A 26,402-nucleotide genomic window follows, 5' to 3' on the forward strand; every position below is an offset into this window, starting at 1 on the left:
GAGAACATCTAGGGTGCATGGGGTCCTTGATTATGCTGACTGCTTTGCCGAGGCAGCGGGAAGTGTAGACAGAGTCAATGGATAGGAGGTTGGTTTGCGCGATGGATTGGGCTACATTCACAACCTTTTGTAGTTCTTTACAGCCTTGGTTAGAGCAGAAGCCATACCAAGCTGTGATACATCCAGAAAGAATGCTTTCTATGGTGCATCTGAAAAAGTTGATGAGAGTTGTAGCGGACATGCCAAATTTCCTTAGTCTTCTGAGAAACTAGAGACATTGGTGGGTTTTCTTAACTATAGTGTTGGTAATAAAACATGGTAAAGGTGAAGTTCTGGGGCACACCTATAAGTTTGGGCAGCAGGATGAAAATGCAGTGACTCCTCACATTTCTCTCCCAGGTCCAGCTCGGTGTCCACACAGATCCTGCAAGCTCTGTGGCTCTCTCCCAAACAGAATCAGGATCCTGAACTCTGCCATTACACCATCCCTCTTCACTCATGCAACAGTCATAAGTGAGCTTATCCTGCAGGGAGACAAATGAGGATGATATGAGCAGGCTGCCTGCTGGGTCAGATGGCAATGATACCACTACATGTGTGATACAGCATGTGAGCATGGATGACTTGTGAGGGAAGGGATAGCAGGGAAGATGAGGAAGCTTTAGAAGGTTGGATAGGGAGCCCTGCCTGGTGGCGCCATTTGGGGTCCACATGTCATGGGGAGAGATAACTGAAAGAGTGAGAGGTGACTGAAAAGGGGGAGAGGTGACTGAAAAGAGTGAGAGGTGACTGAAAAGGGGGAGAGGTGACTGAAAAGGGGGAGAGGTGACTGAAAAGGGGGAGAGGTGACTGAAAAGGGGGAGGGGTGACTGAAAGGAGGAGGGTGAGAGAAGGTGCTTCCCTTCAGAGGATGACATGGAAATGCTGGTGTTGGACTGGGGTAAACACAGTAAGAAGTCTCACAACACCAGGTTAAAGTCCAACCAGTTTATTTGTAGTAAACACACAAGCTTTCGGGGTTTGCCCTGAAAGTTTGTGGGTTTACTATCAAATAAACTGGTTGGACTTTAACCTGGTGTTGTGAGACCAGAGGATATCATTAATCTAAAGTAAAGTAAAGCTTATTTGTTAGTCACAAGTAAGGATTACATTAACGCTGCAATGAAGTTACTGTGAAATTCCCCTAGTTGCCACATTCCGGTGCCTATTCTGGTCAATGCACGTCTTTTCGAATGTGGGAGGAAACCGGAGCACCCAGAAGAAATCCATACAAACACAAGGAGAATATACAAACTCCACACAGGTGGTGACCCAAGCTGGGAATTGAAACCAGGTCCCTGGCACTGTGAGGCAGCTGTGCTAACCACTACGCCACCGTGCCATCCCAAAACCTTTTTGTGGCATTACACTCCCATCCTCTTATTTACTGAGCTAGCGCTCACCAGTGTGGCCACCGTCTCCCAGGCAGGGTTTGTGCCCTTGCTGGAGGGTCTCCTGCCAGTCAGCAGGTCAATTGTCAACTTTCCCTCCTCTGTGGCATCAGACAGATGGGTGAGGGCACCCTCTGTGAAGTGGGGAGCAGGTTTCTTCGCTGCCATCCCCCCGGCTTTATTGAAAGCAAGTGCCGTGTTGACATGCAGCAACCCTTGGTAGAACTGCTCAGGTGACCCCCCTGGGGCGGGCGAATCAGATGCTTCGCACCACAAGCACAGCGTTTTCTGTATGAGGAATGTTTTTAAAAATTTCCTAAAAACTGTGGTCTAGTAGTGCCGACAGGACCAATGGGAATCACATGAGTTTTTGCATCAATTATAACACTCAATCTAATTTTGGGAAAATTCTGCCCATGATTTCTCTTTTGTTGACATGTTCTAATCATACCATGATTTTCTAAGTGCATTTTTAAGGCTTCCTTAAAAATAGATTCTAGTATTTTTCTAATGATTGATATCTTATTGATTCTCCGGTTTCCCCCCACAATCCAAAAAACGTACATTGACCCAAACAGGCACCGGAATGTGACAACTAGGGAAATTTCACAGTAACTTCATTGCAGTGTTAATGTAACCCTTACTTGTCACTAATAAATAAGCTTTACTTTGCTTTAGATTAATGACATCCTCTGGCCTGCCAAGGGAATCACCTCCTCTCACCCTTCCCCTTTCAGTCACTCCTCCCTCTTTCAGTCACCTCTCCCCACTAGCTTGTGTTCCTGTCTTCTCTCTGCCTGCTTTCTTTAATAGCACTGTTACATTTGATAACTTTGAATCTACTGGAACCATTCTAGAGTCGAGGGAATTTTGAAAAGTCATAACCAATGCATAAGCTATCTTGGCAACTATCTCTTCTAGAACCCTAGGGAGTGGGTCATCATCTCAGGGATTGGTCAGATTTGAGTCCCTCAAGTTTCTCCAATATTTTCTCTATGCTAATATGAATTAGGTTCAGTTCCTCACTTTTTTTAAGCTGCCCTCTATTTCAGGTTCCATGGCATATTGTTCCAGGAAACTGTCACAAAACTTACTACAAACTCATTATTCGCCAGTTTGATTTGCCTAGTCTATATGAAGTTTAGGGTCCACCGCAGTAATGACATTGCCTTCGTTTTGTGCTTAATGCCCTTTCCAACAGTATAATGGTGGGGTGCGGGGGCTGCTATAGTCAACTCGCAACAACATTTTCTGATCTTTATTATTCCTAGTCTCTATCAGTGCTGATTCAACTTCCTGATCTTTTGAGCCAAAATCCTTTCTCACTAAAGTCCTAGTATCATCTCTAACCATCAGGCCTGCTTCTCCTACTTTTCTACTCTGTCTGTCTTTTCATAAAGGTTGTTTATGTCCCAACATTGGTCACATTTGTAACCACATCTCTGTAAGGACAATTACACCTAAACCATTTATCTGTGTTTGTGCCATTAGTCCATCTGTCTTCTTGAGAATGCTTTCAGATAAAGAGCCATAGAAAGCACAGAAGGAGGTTATTTGGTCCATCTTCTCCATGCCTGTCCAAGGTCACCCAGGTGCCCTTTCTAATCCTACCTTCCTGCACCCGGCCCATAGCCCTGTCGCTTATAGCACTTAAAGTGGAGATCCAGGTACTTTTAAAAGAGTTCACCAGCTATCCACCACCAACTTGGACAGCAAATTCCAGACAACCCCCCGCCCCCAATCCTTTGCTTAAAAAGTTCTTCCTCATGTCCCCTCTACATCTGTCACTTATTTTGAATCTATGTCCCCTGGCTCTACAATTCTCCACCAAGGGAAACAATTCTTTCCTCTCTGCTCTATCTCTTCCCATAGAACCATAGAATTCCACAGTGCAGAAGGAGGCCATTCAGCCCATTGAGTCTGCATTGACCACAATCTCATCCAGGTCCTATCCCTATAACCCCATTCATTTATCCTAGCTAATTCCCCCTGACACTAAGGGGCAATTTAGCATGGCCAATCCATGTAACCTGCACAGCTTTGGATTTTAGGAGGAAACCGGAGCACCCGGAGGAAACCCACACAGACACAGGAAGAACGTACAAGCTCCACACAGACAGTGATGCAAGCCGGAAATCGAACCCGGGTCCCTGCGCTGTGAGTCAGCAATGCTAACCATTGTGCCACCATGCCATGTGGGTCTCCTCATAACTTTGTACACCTCTATCAAGTCATCTCTCAGCCTTCTTTTTCCAAGGAAAGTAACCCCAGCCTTTGCCACTTCTCCTCATAGTTTATTTATTAGTCACATTAGGCTTACATTAGCATTGCAATGAAGTTGCTACATTTTTCTAGCTCTGGCAACTAACCTCTGTTAATTTAAATCCCTATCCACAGCCCTAATTATACAATTAGCCGCACCATTCATTTATCTCTGATTAAGTGGGGCACACTTTAACAAGGACAGCCCTCATTTTCCCAAGCACTGGTGCCAGTTCTCCATGGAAGTTGAAAGCCCTTCTTTGCACCACTCTCTGAGTCTATTATCACCAAGTCCCTGTTCATGCAAAGACCAATCAACTATTGGAATGGATTTCCAGAAACAGCAGGAGAGGAAAAATCCCTGGAATCTTTCAAAGATTGGCTGCATCTTATAATGAGACTGGAGGACATTTTGGAATACCTTAGCTAAGATGCCCCAAATGGACTTCCTGACCTATCTAATCCTGCAAAACACATCAGTCTCAAGTGATCAGGTCCCTGGGGCCTCATGTGAGATGACTCTGATTTTTAACAATATATTTTCTTATGTTGAACGTCAAATAACTTTCCTGAAATCTGTCTCTTTCTGACTAGACTGATTATCAACTTCCATGGAGGAGGACGTGGAGAGCTCTGCGGCCACGCGGCAGCCAAAGCTGCCAAAACAAGTGCGAGATTATGTCCCAAAACCAATAGCCACGGGCAATCACCCAGCCAAAAAGAGCATCCAGAGGTACGTGAGGAAGGACGGAAAGTGTAACGTCCACCATGGGAATGTGAGGGAGCGGTACCGTTACCTAACGGACATCTTCACTACATTAGTGGACTTAAAATGGAGGCTAAATCTACTCATTTTTGTCATGGTCTATACAACCACTTGGCTTTTCTTTGGAATGATCTGGTGGATTATTGCCTACATACGAGGGGACCTGAATCACATAGGGGACGCTTCATGGGTACCCTGTGTTAACAACCTCAATGGCTTTGTCTCAGCATTTCTCTTCTCTATAGAGACTGAAACCACTATTGGATATGGCTACAGATTCATCACAGACAAGTGTCCTGAAGGCATCATTTTACTCCTAGTGCAGTCTGTCCTGGGATCAATAGTCAATGCTTTCATGGTTGGTTGCATGTTTGTGAAAATATCACAGCCCAATAAGAGGGCTGAAACACTTGTCTTCTCCACGCATGCAGTGATCTCTGTACGTGATGGAAAGCTGTGCCTGATGTTCCGAGTTGGGGATCTGAGGAATTCCCACATTGTGGAGGCTTCGATTCGTGCCAAGCTCATCAAATCAAGGCAAACCAAGGAAGGAGAGTTCATCCCGCTCAATCAGACAGATATAAATGTTGGCTACGACACGGGGGATGATCGGCTCTTCTTAGTTTCACCGTTAATAATCAGCCATGAAATCAATCAGCAGAGTCCATTCTGGGAAACCTCCAAAGCCCAGCTGGCTAAGGAAGAAGTGGAGATTGTAGTAATCCTTGAAGGAATGGTGGAGGCAACAGGTAAGAAATTTATTTCAGTAATGGTATTTAATCCATTATTCTGCTCTCTCCTCGACAGAAAGCAATGGGAGTTGTGTCAATGATTGAATTCTGAAAACAGAAATAGGCAGTGAAAGACCGTCCTTGGGAGTTAGGTGACCTAATGACATCTGCTGATGACACCAAGATTGGGGGAAAGGCAAATTGTGCGGAGGGTGTGGAGAGTCTGCAGAAGGATCTAGATAGGCTGGGCGAATGGGCCAGGAAATGGCAAATGGAATTTAATGTTGGCAAGTGTGAGGTGGTCCACTTTGGTAGGAAGAATGGTAGGAAGGACTATTACTTACGTGGCGAAAAACTGCAGCAGGCGACGGTGCAGAGGGACCTCGGGGTCCTTGTGCATGAGTCGCAAAAACCCAGCTTGCAGGTGCAGCAGGTGGTCAGGAAGGCGAATGGGATGCTGGCCTTCATAGCGAGGGGGATTGAATATAAAAGTAGGGAGGTCTTGCTGCAGCTGTATAGGGCATTGGTGAGGCCGCAGCTGGAGTACTGTGTGCAGTTTTGGGCGCCGCACCTGCGCAAGGATATTTTGGCCCTGGAGGGAGTGCAGAGGAGGTTTACTAGGCTGATACCGGAGTTGAGGGGATTGAGCTATGAGGAGAGGCTGAATAAACTAGGCTTGTACTCGTTAGAGTTTAGAAGAATGAGGGGAGATCTCATTGAGACGTATAAGATGATGAATGGGATGGATAGGATAGAGGTGGAGAGACTCTTCCCGCTCAAAAAAGACAGTAGGACTAGGGGGCACAGCCTCAAGATAAAGGGGAGGCGGTTTAGAACGGAGTTGAGGAGGAACTTCTTCACTCAAAGGGTGGTGAATCTCTGGAATTCTCTGCCCGTTGAAGTGGTGGAGGCTGCCTCGCTAAATATTTTTAAGAAGCGGGTTGATGGGTTCTTGATAAGAGAGGGGATTAAGGGTTATGGGGAGAGGGCGGGAAAGTGGAACTGAGCCACAACAGATCAGCCATGATCTTATTGAATGGCGGGGCAGGCTCGAAGGGCTAGATGGCCTACTCCTGCTCCTATTTCTTATGTTCTTATGTTCTTATGTTTAACAACTGAAGAAAGATTTGGATCACCTCAGTTGGCGTTTTGCTCTTTCTTTCTCACTTTTTTTAAAAATTGTTCACAGGTTGTGGAAATTGCCAGCAAAGCCAACATTTATTGTCCAACCCTAATTGTCTTTAAGGAGAAGGCAAAGCCTCCTTCCTCACCCCTCCCACCCACCCCACCACACCCCCATTTGGCTATAACCATATTTTCCCCGTGTCTCTGTGTATTTTCTCCCACACTCCAAAAGATGTGGTGGTTAGGTACATTGGCCGTGCTAAATTTTCCCTCTGTGTGCCCAAACAGGTGCCAACATGTGGCAAGTAGGGGATTTTCCCAGTGTTATTGCAGTGTTAATGTAAGCCTACTGTGACACTAATACTTAAACTTAACCGAGTGGCTTGCTCGGCCATTTCAGAGGGCAGTCCTATTACAGTGGGACTGGAATCACAGTCTGCCATCCTTACCCGATTTGGCCTACATGTGACTCCAGAGCCACAGCAATGTGATTGACTCTCAACTACTCTCAGGTGACTAGGATGGACAGTAAATGCTGGCCAGCCAGCGACGCCCATCACACAAATGAATAATTTTTAAAAAATGAAGACTCTCTGCACAGATGCTGCCGTAACTGCTGCATTTTTCCAGCACTTTCTATTTTTATGTCTGAATTGCTGGACCAGTAACACAGCCATCATACTATTGTGCCCGTATGTTACCAGTTTCACTCCATTCACTCCCCTCCAGTTTTCATTCTAGTCTAGATGTTAAAGTACTTACCTCAATTCCAGAATTCCCATGTACATTTTGGTGCACATCAGTGCAGGAATGCTCGTGGTTACTCGACTTGCTGCTGTTTATGGGATCTTGCTGTGTGTGAAAATTGCTGTGCTGGCCACATAATAATGTTCTTCTGCTACAGCCATTTTGTTAGCTGTGCTTTATATCTTTGGATTTTTCTACTCACACTCAATTTGCATTTTGTTTTACTGTGGACCTGCTCTCAGGTAAAGTCTAGTAATTTTAAGTTTATTTATTAGTGTCACAAGTAAGGCTTACATTAGCACTACAATGAAGCCCATGTGAAAATCCCCTAGTCACCACACTCCAGCGCCTGTGCGGGTACACTGAGGGAAGATTTAGCATGGCCAATGCTCTTAACCAGCACATCTTTCCAACTGGGGGAGAAAACCAGAGCACCCAGAGGAAACGCACGCAGATGCAGGGAGAACATGCAGACTCCGCACAGACAGTGACCCAAGCCGGGAATCAAACCCGGGTCCCTGGCGCTGTGAGGCAGCAATGCTAACCACTGTGCCATCATGCCGCACACATTGGATTATTAGAATAAATCAAATTAACTAAAGGGCAAAAGGGGTAGATGGAAAAGGAAATCATACATATTGTAAAATCAGCAGCTGGTTCTCTATCTCCCTATTCACACTTCTATGACAGACCAAGTTTACCATCTTTGACACCACGAATCGTACCTCAAGCAGTTGGCAGGACTGGACTGCATGGACCGAATGGACAGTCGGTGTCCAAAACCTGCTCCTTTACAATCTATTGCTGTTTTACCACCACACAGCCAAAACTTAATTTAAAAAATCAAGATGTGTATTATTGGTGGTCAATAGGAAGAGGATATAAGAATGTTTAGCAAGAGCATTAACATTGAAAACATTATAGGAGGCCATTTGACCCACTATGCCAGGACTGACCCTTTCTTGGAACAATCCTTGTCTAATCCACTGCTCCAGTTGCTCACCAGTTGCCTGGTAACATCCTTTGTTCCATATGGTTAGAAATATAAGAAATACGCCCGAGTGAAATTCGCAAAGTAAAGATAGAGAAGTGAGGAATAGTGCTTAGAACAGGTTAAAATGCATCGCCAATTGCCTGGGAGACTTATTAGAGGTAGACATGGTGAACAAGGAGGGTTATTGAGCAATGGGAAAGAAAATAATTTGCAAAAATGCATGGGGTGAAATTTTCCCATCCTTCTCACCACAGAAATCGTAGCGCTGGGGGTGGAAGTGGGGGGCAGACCATGCCAGGACCTGTTGAACTCAGGTGAGATTTTCTGGTCTTAGGGCGAATGTGGCCTGAAAACTCTTGGGGCCCATGAATAAACCTGCTTGTGGGTGACGTACATCTCTCTCTTATCCAAATAAGCCTCTCACCTACGAGAAGTCACCAGCATTTTAAAATGTTCAGTTCTTGGGGACTAGTCAACTCTACTGCAACATATCATTAATCAGTCAGTTGAGTTGCAAGTGCTGTAACATACATCCATCATTTCAGAACCCTCTCATATCTTTTGTTCTTAACTGCAGTAGCACATTGCCAAGTTGGGCAAGAAGGCAAAAGGACAGCTTGAAGAGAGTATGTCCGGGGCCTTTGATTGTGCTGACTGCTTTACCGAGGTACCAGGAAGTATAGACAGAATCAAAGGATAGGAGGAAGGTTTGCGTGATGGACTGGACCATGTTCACAGTTCTATATAGCTTCTTGAACAGAGCAAGAGCCATACCAAGCTATGATAAATTTGGAAAGGGTGGTTTCAACAGTGCATCTGTAAAAATTGGTGAGAGTTGTAGTGGACATGCCAAATTTCCTTAACATCCTGAAAAAGTAGAGGTGTTGGTGTGTATCCTTAACTATAGTATCGGCATGGAGGTTGATGATCTGGACACTTAGAAACATAAAGCTCTCGACCATTTCCACTTCATTCCCACTGATGTAGATGGGGCATCTCCTGTAGTATGTTTCCTGAAATCGACGAGTATCTTTTTCATTCTACCAACATTAAGGAAGTGATTATTGTTGTTGCACCATTTCACCTGATTCTCTAACTCTTACACATGCTTGTAAAAACCAAGAAAACCCATTTATCACTGGGAGGGCAGAGTCCCAAATTCAACTGTGAGTTAAAGTTAGGATATTGAATACAAGGAAAATAGTTCAAATCTCTTTCTTCTGATAAACAACCCTTTATTTCCAGATAAAGAACCCTTATCATAGTTTTTACTAAGTACAGAGAGTTTCTGCATTTGATATGGAACCAAAGGCAACAAAAAGAAAGAGAAAACATCAATAATTAAAGATGAGGGATATAGCCAGAGCTGCTACTTGGAGGTCAGAGAGTTGCTTTATTTATCAGCCTTGTTAAAGCAATTCACCACTTGCTCAGTTGCACAACAGAACACTGCTTGGCTGCACAAAACCAGATGCATTTATTTGAAAGCTTTTTTTTATCCCCTTCCTCCCAAATTCTGTCTCTTTGGCAAATTGTGTTCATCACATACGAGATACTAGTTCTAACAATGTAACATTGGACAACTGGCTGCAGCAAACATCTTTTAATGTGCTGAAAATATAAATCGGAATGCATTCAGAAAATCAGTTAACATTTCCAGGAGATTGTCATGATAATGGCTGATCATGGTTGACTGAGAAAGAGTGACTGCAACAATGATTTTAATAACAATAATGGTAATATTGGCTTTTAAAAGTCTACTTTGGCTGAGAGTTAAGCATGCTGGGATTTTTGGTCAACTTATGATCAAAACCAAATGCAGGCCGTAAAGTTGTTCTGAATCAAAACCTGATTTGGGAACTGTGATTGGAAGCTTCCTGTATTGACCAAATGTGGGAAGTTGTTTACGTTGACTTAGATCTGAATTAGTGGTTTTTACATGCAACCTGAACTGAGCAGAATGGCATCATCTGCAAGTAATTTCATTGGCTGTTTGAGTTATGTAATTGGTTCCTCAATACCCAGTTGGCTAGATGCCAGAGAATCTTCTGGAAACTTGTGAGAGAATTTGTAGATAAAAGACATGTGCTGCTTTTGCCTCCAGTGATAGCTGCATGGAGACTCACCATTGTAAGAAGTGTGCCCCGAGGAACCTCTTCAGAGGAGACTGCGAGGATAAATTCTATATCGGGAATAGTCCTGGCCAGTTCTTTCCTAAAACCTGGTTGCATCTATTTTCAGTTAAATAATCAGAGTTAATGTTCAGAGTTAGTGTTCAGTAAAAGAGTTAGAAAAGTTGCAACTGTTTGAGTTGGTCCCTAAAGTGTTAAAGAAAGGGAGATTGTTAAGAGTCAGCCTCTGTTGTTCGTCTCATTAACCTGGATGACTTGGAGAATGTTTAGATTAATATCTGAGCAATGCCAGTATTAGGTATGTTTGGGTACACTGTGTTACATATGGGGGTCACCTGACCTGGGGGGGGTGGCGGTTGAAATCAGATAGCACATGATAGAGATGGGTGAGATAAGGCTCCAGATGCAATGCAGATGTGCGCTCATGTTAGGAAAATATGTCATCAATAAAGTTAGTTCAACAGCAGTGGTGTCAATCATTGTGCATCATAAAAACAAGATAGAGATAAAGATGGAATTAAGACATTTTTCAGGGGTCATGGAGATTCTGGACCTGGACCTGGGAGCTGGAGAATAGCAAACCATGGGTGAACTTGCCCACTCTGGCAGTGGAGAGCATTAGTCAGAAAGATAAAACATTCCAAGGCATTTCACAAGTCCACAGTTAGGACAAAAGGAGACATTCAAACAGAGGACACGTAGCTCAGTCAAAGAAGTAGACTTTAAGTGGCATTTTAAAGAAGAAAAATGGGCAGGTTTCCAGAACATAGGGCACGACCTTACCAGCTGTTCATGCCAAGCTCCCACTGCAGCAAAGTCAGAGAATTTGGTGCCTGGCCAAATCTCCATTCACTGCAGCAGGATGAGAACATTCTGGCCATAGGGTCTACTTCAGACAGATGAAGGTACAGTGATATAGTGAAAGAAATGACAGAGACCAGGGTTGGAGGGACACAGATTTTGCAGAAGGTTGGACAGATAGAGGAGATGGGGTGCGATGACGCCACAGAAGAATTTGAACATGAGGATTAGAACTTTACAATCTAAGTGTTGGGGAAAGATATTTCTCCTAAGTTGTCCAGTAGATTTATCGATGACTATTTTAGATTTCTGGCCCCTTGAAATACATTCACAGTTCATAAATCTGAGTCACTGGGCCTGATTGTAACATTAGGAAAGTGGAGAGGTGTTGAGTGAGTTCAAACCTTCCCACTATTGAATTTGAACACCCTCTTGCCTGTTAATATACACACAACAATATTTCAAAAAAATAGCTAGGAGTCACAAACATTGAACCTGATACAAAGCTGAATTATAAAATTACAAAGCTGAGTAGGGTTGGACACAGTTTTGAATATATTTGAAAACTGCAGGAAAATGTAAAGTGCTTCATAAGGGGACAAAAATTCCAGGAAATGACGAGAATTTAAATGGAAAGAAATCGATGTAGAGAAAATGAAAGAAATCTAGCGCTCCTGTTTCAATGGTAAATTGAAAATTGGTGACAGACTAAAGCAAGTCAAATATTGGGATTGTTAACATTAGTGTGAATATCAATCCCAAGTAGCAAGGTAATCTTTGGAATATTGGTGTAACCACAGTTAGAATACAGCTCTGGTTGCCATGGTGCAAAACTAGATATTGCAGCTATTGGAAAGGCTACAAAAGAAGGCAACTAGGATGATTGAGGCGATCGAAGGATTAAGTAATTCTGTAAAATTAAATATATTCACATTGGAAGAGAGAAGTTTTGAGTGCTAATATCATAGTTGTTTGGGATTCTAAAGAGACAAAATAATGCAGGCTATAATGAACTGTTTCACATTGTCCAGCACAGTAAAATTCAAGGAAATGACCAGTGCCAGAAGTGGAGCCAATTTAAACTGACCTACAGAAACACATTTACAGTGAGCAAGACTATGGAATATTCTCTCTAGGGAGATTGTAGAAGCGGTTTTCATTCATTCAAATGCAGATAAATTCAGAAAACAATATACAGTACATGTGGTTCATAAAGAACTTGGGAGAAACAGGTCATAGTTATGCAGCACTTTGGTCAATGATTCCCAATCCTCTACACTATAGAGGTTTTCCTCACCTCATGTCTGGATCTGTTGGAGACTAATTGATAAGCGATTGATTGTTCTGATTAGTCAACAACTCTTTTACTGTTGAATTATGTGACTCTCAGGGTCACAGAAGATAAAATAGATGGGCTTTGTCATTTTTGCATATCAATTGCTATCTCACCATTCCAACCTCAAACAAACGTTGTCTTGGTTTGCTCCTGAACAGAGGTTGTGACACAAACAAAGAAAATCTATTGTCATAATTAACCAATTACAATTAATTACCATTGTAACATAAATAATGGACTTGCCAAGATAGTTAGCTGAAGCCCATCATTAAATCTCATTTCTCTGGCTCTCTTAAATCATAGAAAATGTAATCCAAAATCCCCATAATTGCTCCCAGCTGTAGTGGAATTATTTGAGAAGGAACCAAGTTATTGGACAAATTATTCATACAGGCATTGTTACAAAGCCTTGCCTGAGAATGTCAGTCACGAGGGGGCATGATTTTAGGGTAAGGGGCAGGAGGTTCTCACTCAGAGAGTGGTGGAAATCTAGAATGCACTGTCTGGGAAGGTAGTGAAGGCCAGAACTTTAACAACCATTAAAAAGTATTTGGATGAGTACATGAAATACCATAATAGGATATAGGACAAGTGCTGGAAAATGGGATTTGTGCGACTTTAATGGTAGTTGAAGACTCAAAGGGCAAACAGCCTTTTCTGCACTGTATGACTCTATGAGCAGAATTTTACCAGCACGCCCGGAATCAGGGCTTGCAGAACGGCATTCTTCATTAGCCTCGGGTGGGATCTTACAAGCCTCAGGTGGGTGAGGCAGTAAAACTCTAATATGTGACTCTGGATGAGACCTGGTCTCTTTCACTGGTAAGGTAAGCTTTTTGTTAGCCAGTTCAAACTGTCTGATTTCTTTGCCTGTCTGAAACTCTCTGTCTGTTTCCTCCTCTCTCTCCACTCTTCACTACCTTCCCTCGCTGAAGTTACAACAAAGAACAGCCCAACTAAGGAACAGGCCCTTCGGTCCTCCAAGCCCGTGCTGATCATGATGCCCCAATTAAACTGAAAAAAACCTTCTGCCCTTACTCAGTTCATATCCCTCTATTCCTTCCCTATTCCTGTACCCATTCAGATGCTTCTTAAATGTTGCTAATGTGCCTACTTCAATCATCTCCTCTGGCGGTGAGTTCCAGGCACCCACCACTCTCTGCATGAAAAACTTCCCCTGCACATCTCTCTTAAGCTTTTCCCCTCTTGAGCCTGTGCCCCCTGCACCACCCCCCTGCTATAATTGACAACTTCCACCTGGGAAAAAAATCCTCTGACTATCCACCCTGTCTATGCCTCTCAATTTTGTAGACCTCTGCCAGGCCTCCCCTCAGCCTCTGTCTTTCTAATGAGAACAATCCTAGTTTATTCAACTTCTTCTCATAGTCAACACCTTCGAGACCAGGCAACATCCTAGTGAATCTTCTTTACACTCTCTCCAAAGCTTCCATGTCCTTCTGATAGTGTGGTGACCAGAACTGCATGTAATATTCCAAATGTCACCTAACCAAGGTTTTATATAGCTGCAACATGATTTTCCAACTCTTGTACTCAATGCTCTGAAGACAAGTATGCCAAATGCCTTCTTAATCACTTTGGCCACCGTGTTGGCACTTCTAATGAACTGTGGACCTGCATGCCCAGATCCTGCTGTATGTTAGTGGTCCTAAGGGTTCTGCCATTTGCAGTATAATTTGCACCTAAATATGATCCTCCAAAATGCATCACCTCACATTTGTCCAGATTAAACTCCATCTACCATTTGTCTGCCCAAGTCTCCAATCTATCTCTACCCTGTTGTATCCTCTGACAATCCCTGGCACTATCAGCAACTCCACAAATCTTTGTGTCGTCTCCAAACTTACTCATCAGGCCACCTACATTTTCCTCCAGATCATTTATATGAACTACAAACAACAGAGGTCCAAGAACTGATCCATGCAGAACACATTAGCTACAGATCTCCAGTCTGTAAAACACCCTTCCATTGCTACTCCATGCCTTCTGTATCCATCTAGCCAGCACCCTCCCAACCTCCACCCCTTGAATCATAAGAACATAAGAACATAAGAAATAGGAGCAGGAGTAGGCCATCTGGCCCTTCGAGCCTGCCCCGCCATTCAATAAGATCATGGCTGATCTGTCGTGGCTCAGTTCCACTTTCTCGCCCTCTCCCCATAACCCTTAATCCCCTCTCTTATCAAAAACCCATCAACCCGCTTCTTAAAAATATTTAGCGAGGCAGCCTCCACCACTTCAACGGGCAGAGAATTCCAGAGATTCACCACCCTTTGAGTGAAGAAGTTCCTCCTCAACTCCGTTCTAAACCGCCCCCCCCTTTATCTTGAGGCTGTGCCCCCTAGTCCTACTGTCTTTTTTGAGCAGGAAGAGCCTCTCCACCTCTATCCTATCCATCCCATTCATCATCTTATACGTCTCAATGAGATCTCCCCTCATTCTTCTAAACTCTAACGAGTACAAGCCTAGTTTATTCAGCCTCTCCTCATAGCTCAACCCCCTCAACTCCGGCATCAGCCTAGTAAACCTCCTCTGCACTCCCTCCAAGGCCAAAATATCCTTGCGCTGGTGCGGCGCCCAAAACTGCACACAGTACTCCAGCTGCGGCCTCACCAATGCCCTATACAGCTGCAGCAAGACCTCCCTACTTTTATATTCAATCCACCTCGCTATGAAGGCCAGCATCCCATTCGCCTTCCTGACCACCTGCTGCACCTGCAGGCTGGGTTTTTGCGACTCATGCACAAGGACCCTGAGGTCCCTCTGCACCGTCGCCTGCTGCAGTTTTTCGCCACGTAAGTAATAGTGCTTCCTACCATTCTTCCTACCAAAGTGGACCACCTCACACTTGCCAACATTAAATTCCATTTGCCATTTCCTGGCCCATTCGCCCAGCCTATCTAGATCCTTCTGCAGACTCTCCACACCCTCCGCACAATTTGCCTTTCCCCCAATCTTGGTGTCATCAGCAAATTTCGACACCCTACACTCGGTTCCCTCCTCCAGATCATCTATATAAATGGTAAATAGCTGAGGCCCCAGCACCGACCCCTGGGGCACCCCACTAGTCACCAACCGCCAATCCGAATAGCACCCATTGACCCCCACTCTCTGCCTCCTATTTGACAACCAATCCTCTATCCACGCTAACACCCTACCCCCAACTCCATGTCCTCTGACCTTCTGCAGTAACCTCTTGTGAGGTACCTTATCAAACGCCTTCTGAAAATCCAGAAAGACCACATCCACCGGCTCTCCTCTATCCACCGCCCTAGACACATCCTCATAGAACTCCAGTAATCCTACGTGATTTTAGTTTTTGTCCCACAGTCTGCCACATGGGACCTTGGCAAACGCCTGACTAAAGTCTATATAATCTACATCCACAACACTTCCTTTTCAAGTTCATAAGAACATAAGAACATAAGAAATAGGAGCAGGAGTAGGCCATCTGGCCCTTCGAGCCTGCCCCGCCATTCAATAAGATCATGGCTGATCTGTCGTGGCTCAGTTCCACTTTCCCGCCCTCTCCCCATAACCCTTAATCCCCTCTCTTATCAAAAACCCATCAACCCGCTTCTTAAAAATATTTAGCGAGGCAGCCTCCACCACTTCAACGGGCAGAGAATTCCAGAGATTCACCACCCTTTGAGTGAAGAAGTTCCTCCTCAACTCCGTTCTGAACCTCCCCCCCTTTATCTTGAGGCTGTGCCCCCTAGTCCTACTGTCTTTTTTGAGCGGGAAGAGTCTTTCCACCTCTATCCTATCCATCCCATTCATCATCTTATACGTCTCAATGAGATCTCCCCTCATTCTTCTAAACTCTAACGAGTACAAGCCTAGTTTATTCAGCCTCTCCTCATAGCTCAACCCCCTCAACTCCGGTATCAGCCTAGTAAACCTCCTCTGCACTCCCTCCAAGGCCAAAATATCCTTGCGCAGGTGCGGCGCCCAAAACTGCACACAGTACTACAGCTCAGCTGAAGCCTTCACATTTCTCTTTCTTTTCCAAAGTTTCAACTTTTGTTTTTCTCTATCTCTTTCTATTTCAAATTGCTTCATGTCTTTTTCACGTTCAAGCTGCTTATTCTGCAACTGAAGACTAGCCAACTCAAGCTGTGCTCGAACATAATATAAAAACAGAAAACACTGGAAAATCTCAGCAGGCCTGGCTGCATCTGTGGGGAGAGAAACTGTTAACGTTTTGAGTCCATATGGCTCTTCTTCAAGCTGTGATCTACCTGGGAGTTCTAATCCCAGTTGCAACACTGTTACCTCAATTATGTCTGCTTTCTTAGACCCTGCTTTTGACTCTAACTTCAACTTTTCTGCTAATGTTATCAGTTTAATCTTGATTAATTGTTGCTAATCATCCAGGGATAAACCTTCCCTCTCCAGAAAAGACATAACAACTGACAAGCTATCCCTAGTTGCCCTTGAACTGAGTGGCTTGCTAGGCCATTTCAGAAGGCAGTTAAGAGTCAACTACATTGCTGTGGCTGTGGAGTCACATGTAGGCCAGACCAGGTAAGGAAGGCAGATTTCCTTCCCTAAAGGGCATTAGTGAACCAAATGGGTTTTTACGATAATCAACAATGGTTTCATGGTCGTCATTAGATTCTTAATTCCAGATATTTTTTATTGAATCCAAATTCCACCATCGGCCGGGATTCAAACCCAGGTCCCCAGAACATTAGCTGAGTTTCTGGATTAATAGTCAAGCAAAAATACCATTAGACCATTACCTCCTCTGAGATCCGATGGCGAGACAAGCCTGACCTACCACAGACTACAACACTAACCTTGCGGATGCATAATTAATGAGGTCAGAAGATAGGATGTAGATTCCCATTGGTTAGAAGAAAGGGTGTGTGGGTTCCCATTGGTCAGAAGCTAGAAAGTAGATATCCATTGGTCTCCGCAGCAGGAAACACTCCCCACCCTCGCCATGTGACTTAGTCCCAGATGGAAGAATTCTGCCATTTCTTACTCAGCTTGGACAGGATGACTACAGCTTTTGTGATACATGTTTTGATTTCTGTATCAGGTGACAGATTGCTGGTGTTTGTACAACCTAGAAATGTAAAGCTATCAACAACCTGCAGTGTCACATTGTCAGTGCTGATATAGATGGTGCATCCTGGGCCACAACATTTGCCTTGCTGATGCTGATGGTCAAACCAAACTCTTTACAGGCATGAGAGAAAGAGTCTGTCCCTTTACTGCTGAAGTTTGTCCTTAGTATGGAATGCTAGTGCAGCAACTCTGTAATAGAGACTTTGCACACCTCTGTCTTGGATCTTGGGCAAACAAGGCTGAGCAACTTTCCAACAGTCCACCACAGAAAGCATCCTTTCCGGATGTATCACAGCCTGATATGGCTCCTACTCTGACCAAGACTGCAGAAAACTACGAAAGGTTGTGAACGTAGCCCAGACTATCACGTAAATCAGTCCCCCACCCATTGGTTCTGTCTACACTTCCCGCTGCCTCGGAAAAACAGCCAGCAAAATCAGGAACTCCATGCACCTCGGACATTCTCTCTTCCACCTTCTTCCATCAGGAAAAAGATACAAAGGTCTGAGGTCATGTACCAACTGACTCAAGAACAGTTTTTTCCCTACTGCCATCAGACTTTTGAATGGACCTACCTTATATTAAGCTAATCTTTCTCCAAACCCTAGCTGTGACTGTAACACCACATTCTTCACTCTCTCCTTTCCTTCTCCCCTATGTACTCTATGAGCAGTATGCTTTGTTAGTAGCATTCATGAAACAATATTTTTCACTGTATCCCAAAACATGTGACAATAGTAAATCAAATCAGATTCGTTCTATTATGCAAGTAGACAGTTTCTGTAGATGACCTGAAAGCAAATGACAGCAGCAAAGAAAATATGCCAGAGGGTGTCAGTGTCAGGTGCAGATCTCAGAGGGTTGCAATGTTGCCTCGTTATAGATGATCTAAGTTAAGTTTATTTATTAGTGCCACAAGTCAGCTTACATTAACACTGCAATGAAGTTACTGTGAAAATCCCTTAGTCGCCACATTCCGGTGCCTGCTCGGGTACACTGAGGGACAATTTAACATGGCCAACACAGCTAACCAGCACATCTTCAGGACTGTGGGAGGAAACTGGAGCATGGGGAGGGACTCGCACAGACACAGGAAGAACGTGCAAACTCCACACAGAGAGTGACCCGAGGCCAGAATTGAACCCAGGTCCCTGGCGCTGTGAGGCACCAGTGCTAACCACTGTGCTGCTCTCTTGAAGAGAGCTGCATGATCTCAAAAGGGCCAAATGCCCTCATTATGCACTGTAACCATTCAAAAACAAAGACTTTCAAGGGGGTCAATTAGCTCCGTTGGCTGGATGGCTGGTGCGTGATGCAGAATGGCACCAACAGCATGGGTTCAATTCGTATTCCAGCTGAGGTTATTCATGAAGACCCCACCTTCTTAATCTGAAGTGTGGTGACCGTCAAGTTAAATCACCCCACCTAGCAGCTCTCTCAAAAAGGTGGAGAGCAGCCTATAGTCCTCTGGCACTTTGGTGACTTTCATTTGGGGCAGCACGGTGGCATAATGGTTAACACTGCTGTCTCACAGCACCAGGAACCCAGATTCAAATCCGGCCTTGGATCATCGTCTGTGTGGAGTTTGCACATTCTCCCTGTGTCTGCGTGGGTTTTCTCCAGGTGCTCTGGTTTCCTCCCACAGTCCAAAGATGTGCAGGTTACGTGGGTTGGCCATGGTAAATTGACCCAGTGTCAGAGGATTAACAGGGTAAAGATGTCGGGTTATGGGAATAGGGCTTGGGTGGGATTGTGGTCGGTGCAAACTTGATGAGTCGAATGGCCTATTTCTGCACTGTAGTGGTTCCATGATTCTATTCTATGATGTGGAGATGCCGGCGTTGGCCTGAGGTAAACAATAAGAAATCTCACACCACCAGGTTAAAGTCCAACAAGTTTATTTGGTAGCACAAGCCACTAGCTTTCAGAGCACCGTCTTTCATCAGGTGAGTGGGATTTAAGAGACTGGTAGCCAAGTTCCACACACGAGGACGGCCTCAACCAGGATCTTGGGTTCATGTCACACCATCTGTAACCCCCACAACTTGCCTGGGCTTGCAAAATCTCACTAACTGTCCTGGCTGGAGACAATACACACCTCTTTAACCTGTGCTTAACCCTCTCTCCACTCACATTGTCTGTACCTTTAAGACTTGAATACCTGTGAAAACTTGCATTCCAACCATTATTCTGTAAACTGAGTTTGTGTCATTATATGCCCTGTTTGTGAACTGAAATCCCACTCACCTGAAGGAGCAGCGCTCTGAAAGCTAGTGGCTTTTGCTACCAATTAAACCTGACAGACTTTAATCTGGTGTTGTGAGACTTCTCACTCTATTCTATGAAACAGGCTAAAACTGGTGGAGACTGAAAATAAGAAGCATTTCAGTGTTACCACTGATCAAATCCCAATTTGTGTGGTCAGCATAAAACAGCTATCAACAGAATTACAGCCACCTCTGCACATGGCTCGTCCATTAATGCTAATATATTTTGCCCACGTTGGATCATTTGAAGGGGCAGTGCTATTACTGTGGAACAAGACTACAGCAAATCACTATAGATTTGTAACCTCACACCACTTAAGAGCAGATTAAGGGCTTTTAAAATTAATTACAACCTAAATGAGGTGCTATTTACTGGGTATAGTGTAAACTGTAACCTGACACTGGATGGAGAGGATTTTAACAAGGTACAAACTGTTGAGTAACAACTTTATTCTGCCCAAACTTTACAGAATGTTAAGCACACTGCAGGCAGCCACTTTCTATAATGGAAATGAAAGGAATGGTTATTGTTTATCTGGTTGATTTTAATGATTGTTTTAAACATGAATGCTGGGACAGTTCTAGAGGAACAAACACAGAAAATGTTGGAAAATCTCAGCAAGTCTGACAGCATCAATGGAGAGAAAATAAAGCCAACATTTCGAGTCTGGATGACTCTTTGTCAGAGCTGAGTTCCACAGGACATTGAGCAACATTGTTTAATGCCCTCTAATGTCCTCAACAATGTCAGTGATATATATATATATATGTTATATATATATAAATGACAGGTGAAAACCTAGATGGGTGGGTTAGTAAGTTTGCAGACCACATAAAGATAGGTGGAATTGTGGATAGTGTAGGAGGTTGTCAAAAGGTACACAGAATAATAGATCTGTTGCAGATATGGGCGAAGAAATGACAGATGGAGTTCAATCCAGGCAAATGTGAACCCACACATTCAGTTCTGGTCAGCACATTACAGGAAGGATGTGGAGGCTTTGGAGAGGATGCACAAGAGGTTTAGCAGGCTTCTGCCTGGATTAGAGGATATGAGCTATAAGAAGGGGCTGGACAAACTAGGGTTGTTTTCTCCAAAGTGTTGAGGCTGAGGGGAGATCTGAGAGCAGTCTATATAATAATGAGGGGCATAAATAAAGTTGACAGTCAGAATTTTTTTCCCCCTGCGTTGAAATGTCTAAAACTAGGGGGGCATGCATTTGAGGCGAAAGGGGAAATGTTCAAAAGAAACGAAAGGGGCAAGTTTTTTTACACAGTGTGATAAGTGTCAGGACCACATTGCCAGGGATGGTGGTGCAGGCAGATACAATGGGGGCTTTTAAGGTGCTTCTAGATAAGCACATGAATATGCAAGGAATGGAGGGATATGGACCAAAGGCAGGTAGAAGGGATTAATTTAATTTGACATCATGTTAGACATAACACCATGGGCCAAAGGGCCAGGTCCTGTGCTGCACTGTTCTATGTTCTATGTACAAATGAGAACATATTTCACAGACAAGTTACAGTTCACTTCTGGAATGTGGTAAGGAATTCTGATCACTTTATGTCAAGAGTATACAAATACATTCAAAGATTTCAGACTAAAAATGGCCAGCTTGTTTCCAGGGCACCAATATAAGAAAGACAAAATAGAATTTAGCTGCAACCTTGTAAACTGAATAGAAACATGTTACAGTGTTTGGAAATAGTCAAAGATATATCTCAAGCTGAAATAACTGAATTTGAATCATAGAATCCAATACGAGAGACTAGGATCCAAGGGCACGGCCTCAGAATAAAGGGACATCCCTTATGAACCAAGATGAGGAGGAATTTCTTCCTCTAAGGAATCTAAGGAATCCATTGCCACAGAAGGTTGTGGAAGCCAAGTCATTGAGTAGACATAGGACAGAGCTGGATAGGTTCTTGATTGGTAAGGGAATCAAAGGTTATGGGGAAAAGATGGGAGAATGAGATTGAGAAATTTATTAGCCATGATTGAATGGCAGAACAGACTTGATGAGCCAAATGGCCTAATTCCGTTCTTATATCTTATAGTTTTATGATCCCTACAGTGCAGAAAGAGGCCATTTGGCCCATTGAGTCCTGCAACTCTTTGAAAAAGCATCCTACCCAGCCCCTTCCTTCTTTCCTATCCTCATAACCCTGTGCACTTACCATGGCCAATCCACCTAACCTGCACATATTTGACTGTGGGAGGAAACCAAAGCACTCAGAGGAAACCCATGCAGACATGGGGAGACTGTGCAAACTCCACACAATCACCCAAAGCTAGAATCAAACCTGAGTTCCTAGCACTGTGAGGTATCGGTGCTAACCACTGTGCCAAAGTGCTGCCCATATTGGATGCAAGTGCAGAATGCATAAGCCTTGGTCAAGTTGAGGTTAAAATAAATCTTTCTCAAGGGAGAACAGATTCCGCTGCTGGTTAATTTAGTTTGGTTGACATCCATTAAGGGGATCTGGATTGTTAGCTATTGAGAAGAGTATTGAATTTTACTGTGATATTCTTGGAGCTGGAGGAAGACTCCTTGGGCTCCATAAACAGGAGGTTAACATTTAGTGAGGGAAGGGTTAAAATCCATATTAAAATAATCATACAGTGGATCTTAGCACAATAACCTTGGTGCATTGTGAACTTCTTTGCATTTTTTATCTGTTGTGAACAGAACCTTTCATCAAAGCTCCTTTATAGATCTGATTAAAATTTTCAAAAGAAAAGGTGCCGAGGATGTGTAGGTTAGGTGGATTGGTCATGCTAAATGTACGGGATTATGAGGATAGGCGGGAGATGGACCTGAGTAAGATGCTGTTTCAAAGAGTCAGTGCAGACTAGATGGGCTGAATGGCCTCCTTCTGCATTGTAGGGATTCTACGGTTCTAAAGTAAAAACTAGAAGGGTATAGCTGGGAAACAGAATGACCAGTTGGTTTGGAGTCTCCAGGAATTAAAAGATCAATCTCTGGGTAGGATGTTGCAGCATGGAGAAAAAGCAGCAGGACATTAATAAAGATTGTGTTTTTGTCATTTTCCTCAGACATTTTTCTTTAGCATATATAAAAATATTGAAAATGGAGGAAACAACTTTTTTTAGCTGACAATCAATTACACTATCAAGGGCAGAAGTCTGAGTAGTGTTGAAGAGCAGAAGGATCTTGGGGTCCGGGTCCACAGGACTCTTAAATCGGCCTCGCAGGTGGAGGAGGTGGTCAAGAAGGCGTATGGTGTACTGGCCTTCATTAATCGAGGGATTGAGTTTAGGAGTCGGGAGGTAATGCTGCAACTTTATAAGACCCTTGTCAGGCCTCATTTAGAGTATTGTGCGCAGTTCTGGTCGCCTCACTATAGGAAAGATGTAGAAGCTATTGAGAGGGTACAGAGGAGATTTACAAGGATGTTGCCTGGACTGGGAGGCATGCCTTATGAAGTTAGGTTGAGGGAGCTGGGACTCTTCTCCCTGGAGAGACAAAGGTTGAGAGGCGACCTGATAGAAGTTTACAAAATGTTGAGAGGAATAGATAGGGTGGACTCTCAGAGGCTATTTCCCCAGGTTGAAATGCTTGCTACGAGAGGACACAGATTTAAGGTGCGGGGAGGGAGGTTCAGAAGTGATGTTAGGGGTAAGTTTTTCACTCAGAGGGTGGTGAGTGAATGGAATCGGCTGCCGTCAGTGGTGGTGGAGGCGAACTCGCTGGGGTCTTTTAAAAGACTTCTGGATGAGTATATGGGGTTTAATGAGATTGAGGGTTATAGATAGGTCTGTAGGTTGGTAGGTGTTGATGTGATCGGCACAACTCGTGGGCCGAAGGGCCTGTTTGTGCTGTAGTGTTCTATGTTCTATGTTCTAATCAACCATCATCCTATTGTTTTCCAATTGGTATAGGAAGGCACAAGGTAGACGGGCGCCGCAACAGCTCGGTGACTAGCACTGCTAGCTGTGCAGATACATGGATTTGGGCCTGTGTCTGTGGGAGTTTGTGCATTCTCCCTGTGGATGCGTGGGTTTCCTCCGGGCGCTCCGGTTTCCTCCCACACCCCAAAGATGTGCTCTTAGGCTGATTGGTTTTACCAAATTGACACTATTCTCCCCTGAATCTGGCTAAGTCAGGGGTTCTATTTGTAGACACGCAGGGTAGAATAGGTGTAGGGTGATGCGGCGGTGCGGGCTTGTTGGGCCGAAGGGCCTGTTTCCCGTGCTGGGTTGTTCTTTGTTCTTTGTTCTTTGTTTGAATGTTTTGGACCCACTAATGGCTGGAGTGTGGGGGAAAGTTGTGTGATGAAATCTCCAGAAATACATTTACTCACAGTTGGCAAGTCTTACGCTCTCTCCCTCAAACACGTGCAAACGCCCAGCAAAAACCTGTGCAGACCATGCAAACTCCATACAGACAGACCCCAGGCTGGAATCTAACCCAGGTCCCTAGTGCTGTGAAGCAGCAGTGCTAACCACTGCACCACTGTGCCACTGCAAATCTCAATACCAGGCACATTTATCTTGCACCATCATTCCCTTGTTCCATTTAATACCTTGTGCCCTCCTTCCTATCATAGACCTTACTCTTTGTTCATTCCTCTGTCATCTTTTCCATGACTCTTCCTTTAAAAAAATTTAAGTCTCTAAATAAAAGCAAATTATTGTGGATGTTGGAATCTGAAACCTAAAGAGAAAATGCTGGAAAACCTCAGCAGGTCTGGTAGCATCTGTAAGGAGAGAAAAAAGCTGACGTTTCAAGTCCAGATGACACTTTGTCAAAGCTAAAAGGCACAGAAAGCGGGAGATGGATAAAATGGTAAAAAAGGGGAAGCAAAGGGGGAGAAAAGGTAAGGAAAGGAGGGATAATATGGGGGAAGAGTAAGGGGAAAGAAAAATAAAGACAATAAAGAAGTAAAAGGGCGACAACAGTTAAAAGTGAAATGAAAACAAAGGGGTTGAGGTGGGGTAGAGCTAATCACCTGACTGCGCACAGACAGGAGGTGCTCAGCAAAACAAGAGAATGCTGTGTCAGCATTCCGAAGAGACAGTTCCCTCCAGGATAAGCTAGTCCACTCCATCACTATACCCAACACCTCTTCCAAGGCACCTTCCACAATGCAATCATAGAAGATGTAACCTTACCTCTTCCATGCTTCCCATCCAAGGTCCAAACCACTCATTCCAAATTAAGCAGCATTTCGCTTGTGCCTCTGTCAATTTGTTGTATTGCATTTGCTGCTCCCAATGTGGTCTCCTCTATATCGGAGAGACCAAGTGTAAACTGGGTGATCGCTTTGCTGAGCTTCTTCAGTCTATAAGCAATCAGGACCCTGATCTTCCTTTTTGCTTGCCATTTTAATACACAATCCTGCTCCCAAGCCCACATGTCTGTCCTTGGCCTACTGCAATGTTCCAGTAAAGCTCAACACAAACTGGAGGAACAGCATCTCGTCTTCCAGCTAGGCACTTTACAGTCTCAACATCAAATTCAACAACTTCAATTGGATGATAGTTGACTGTCAGCTAAAAAAAATTGTTTCCTCCATTTTCAATATTTTTATATATGGTAAAGAAATATGCCTGAAGAAAATGACAAAAACACAATCTTTATTAATGTCCCAATGATTTTTCTCCATGCTGCAACAACTTCAGCTAATTAGTTTGACCCCTTTGTTTTTATTTCATTTAATTTTTAATTAGTCTCTACCTTTTATTTCTTTATTTTCTTACTTAATTTTTCTATCCCCCCACTCTTCCCCCTTATTTTATTCCCCTTTCATTACTTTTTCTCCCCCTTTGCTTCCCCTTTTTCTCCATTTTATCTCTCTTTCATCCACACCCCGCCCCAACATCTTCATTTGTCACAGCTTACCCTCTGCTTTCAGCATCTCTGTCATTCAGCCATTCTCTTTATGAACCGCCATTATTTTTCCCTTGCTTTTGTGGCTGTGGCTCATTCCCTCATCCTGCAGTATAAATACCTCCTACTTTCTGTGCCTTTTAGCTTTGACAAAGTGTGATCCGGACTCGAAACGTTGGCTCTTTTCTCTCTTTACAGATGCTGCCAGACCTGCTGAGATTTTCCAGCATTTTTTCTTTTGGATTAAATCTCTAACATCTTCCAGTTCTGATTATGGCTGTCAACCTGCTGAGCGCTTCTAGCATTTTCTGTTTCTAGTTCATGTATCCAGTATCGGCAGTATTTTGGTGTTATCCATTCACTGCCAAGCTGAGCTAAATTGGAGACAGTTTTGTAATGTGGCCCAGTGGGAACTGGGTTTAGAATAACCAATTTTCTTTCACCTAATGCCTTCAAGAGTTGACAGTGAAAGGAGACATTTATCTCATCTCCATTAGTTTGAACACGGCACCCAGGGATGAAAGGGGCAAAAGGGAATACCCTAGGTGTCATCCAATCTCTAGTTGCTTTTACTTCAAATCTCAAAACTATTTGCATTTACAAAATCAGAATGAACATAGCTGATAATAGTGTAAATGAAAAGTTGTCATCAAAGCCTCTTATGTTTATAATAAACTGCCATAGAGACAGTAGCAATGAAAAACATTCATAACACCGTGTAGCAAATAGTCTGTAGCTTGTTGTGGGTGCCAATAAATCACTCAGTGATAATAAACTTGTTCCAGCATAAATGAGCGGATATAAACCACTTAAACTCTGATAAGGTGGAGAACAGATTGATGAGTTGCCAATTGGCAGC

At 43.8% G+C, this 26,402-nt stretch overlaps 1 protein-coding gene across 1 annotated transcript in view; it reads left to right on the forward strand.

Annotated features, from left to right (window-relative positions):
- Window positions 1-26,402, forward strand: part of kcnj6 (potassium inwardly rectifying channel subfamily J member 6) — a 126,193-nt gene that overhangs the window by 93,152 nt on the left and 6,639 nt on the right. The window contains exon 2 of the mRNA XM_080203254.1: window positions 4,287-5,207. Coding sequence (XP_080059380.1) covers window positions 4,304-5,207 — 904 coding nt within the window. The 5' untranslated portion in view covers window positions 4,287-4,303. The remainder of the gene's footprint in view (window positions 1-4,286; window positions 5,208-26,402) is intronic.

The sequence above is a fragment of the Carcharhinus amblyrhynchos genome, chromosome 15 (assembly GCF_965287045.1).
Source record: "Carcharhinus amblyrhynchos chromosome 15, sCarAmb.v2.hapA, whole genome shotgun sequence".
NCBI classification, from domain to species: Eukaryota; Metazoa; Chordata; class Chondrichthyes; order Carcharhiniformes; family Carcharhinidae; genus Carcharhinus; species Carcharhinus amblyrhynchos.